This window comes from Pteropus vampyrus, unplaced genomic scaffold (genome assembly GCF_000151845.1).
Source record: "Pteropus vampyrus isolate Shadow unplaced genomic scaffold, Pvam_2.0 Scaffold379, whole genome shotgun sequence".
In the NCBI taxonomy this organism is placed as follows: domain Eukaryota; kingdom Metazoa; phylum Chordata; class Mammalia; order Chiroptera; family Pteropodidae; genus Pteropus; species Pteropus vampyrus.
The window spans coordinates 603,887-605,702 of NW_011889160.1; the positions used below are offsets into that span (position 1 = coordinate 603,887).

The window sequence follows — 1,816 nt, forward strand, 5'->3', positions numbered from 1 at the left end:
TGGACATCCAAAGCCCCTGAGAGCTCTGCCCACTCCAGTCCTAAACGAGAACTTTCAGCAGCCCTTAAAGCAGGTCTACCTGCCTGAGCCGGAATGGAAGGGGACATGATGGCACAAAAAGTGTGGTTCTCCAGCTCAAAAGCAAAAAAAAGAAAACAACCACCACCACCACCAAACCCCTGATTTCTGGAATGAGCAGTGGATGTGGGACAGGACATGAAGCCCTGGTCCTCCAGCCTCCAGGCTCCTTCTACTCCAAGCCAGTACTTCACCCCACTCCTCACCTAGAGAGGGGAGGGAGTTAGGGTAGCAAGGTAGATGGAGCCAGGGCCCACTTAGGTGCTGGAGGCCTGACCCCACATGCTTAGAGGGAGACCACCCCTGCAGCCTCTCATCTAGGGGCCCTGAGGACCCAGAAGAAGAGGAGCACACCCGGTGGCTTTGCTGAAGAACGATCACCTCCACCCTACACCCTACCCGCTAACTCCTCCAACATTGCTCCTCACCCCTCCAAGAAGCCCCCTGCATACACACCTGGCTGCTTCTGGCTGTGGGTTCTTAGGGGTCAGGGGTGGGAGCTCCCCAGGAGAAAAGGGTGGTAGGACTTCCTAAAAGAATAATGGGTCCAGAAAGGGGCCACAAAGGCACAGACCTGGGGACAGAGGGACCCCACCAAGTTGGCAGCCCCAAAAGAGCATGGCAGCACCCCAAGGACCAGAGTGGGACAGAACAAAAGACCAAGTTCTGGATCCAGACCTGTGCCTTGGTCTCCCCATTTTTACTGTCTGTGTGACTGGTGGAGAGGGGCATTTCCTGCTCAGATAGGACGCCCTAGTGGCACTGCCTTTACTTCAATCTCTTGCCCAGGCCTGTGGAGCTGATGCCAGCCCACAGCACTCACCCCCAGGCTCCGCACAAGCAGTCATGGCTAGAAGTATCAGGTGTTGTCCCTGAAGCCGAGGGTGACTATCCTGGCCTGCCTCCACCCAGCTCCCACGGGGCTCCTTCCTTGCCCAGGGCAAGCGGGTGGTGGCTGTCAGTGCCAGGAGGGAATGTTAGCAGCTCCTGCCAGACCTTCACTGCAGGCTCCACCTGTGCCCAACCCCACTCCTGCTCCTCCCGCACCTGGCACACACCTGCTCTTCTGGGCCTGACAGCCCTGTCATCCCTCTACTCCCACCATCAGTTTTTCACCAAGGAAAGGGAATGGGCACTGGAGAGAGTGTCCTCCAGCCCAGGCAGATGAGGAACATCGCCCGGCCTGGCTTAAGTCTGCAGAGAAGCCACAGCGAACCTGGAGAGGGCCTCCCAGGCTAGGCCCTTCCTCATAGCAGGTGCGGGAAAAGAAACAGTGTTCTCAAGAGAGCCACTGCCTTTAGCCTGGGACCCGAGACACTAACATCTCCCCAGGCTCTAACCCGCCCACGCTCTCCCCCTCTCCTCGGCCCTCTGCCCTCAGCAAATCTCAGCTTCTCCGACTCCCTCAACACGGTCCTGCCTCGGCCTAGCGCAGCAGCAACCACGGGCTACGGACGCCCGAAAGACAGCCCGTCCTGGGCCCGCCGCTCGCCCTGGCCGGGGGCGAGGACAGCGAAGGCTGGGTCCCAAGGGTCGTGCGGTGATACCACGGACTCCCGCCATCCCGCCACCAGGATCTGGCTCCTATTGTCACTTCTGCAACCAGGGTAGGTACAAGCCAAGAAGCGCCTGCCGCTGGTCCCGGAATCCAGAGCGGGCGGGCGGGGGATGAATCATTAACCAGCCCCAGGCTGGCGTTCTGGCCGAGTCGGCATCTCCGCGGACGCCACGCACTCGC

The 1,816-nt window shown here is 59.9% G+C and overlaps 1 protein-coding gene across 3 annotated transcripts in view; it reads right to left on the reverse strand.

The window, feature by feature from the left end:
• The window catches only part of BCAR1 (BCAR1, Cas family scaffolding protein), a 40,402-nt gene that overhangs the window by 20,494 nt on the left and 18,092 nt on the right, over positions 1-1,816 (reverse strand). The window contains exon 1 of one of the 3 annotated variants that reach the window (XM_011379933.2): positions 903-1,318. The exons of the other annotated variants lie outside the window; for them this stretch is intronic. Coding sequence (XP_011378235.1) covers positions 903-926 — 24 coding nt within the window. The 5' untranslated portion in view covers positions 927-1,318. Of the gene's footprint in view, positions 1-902; positions 1,319-1,816 lie in introns of those variants that run through there. 3 annotated transcript variants of the gene reach the window in all.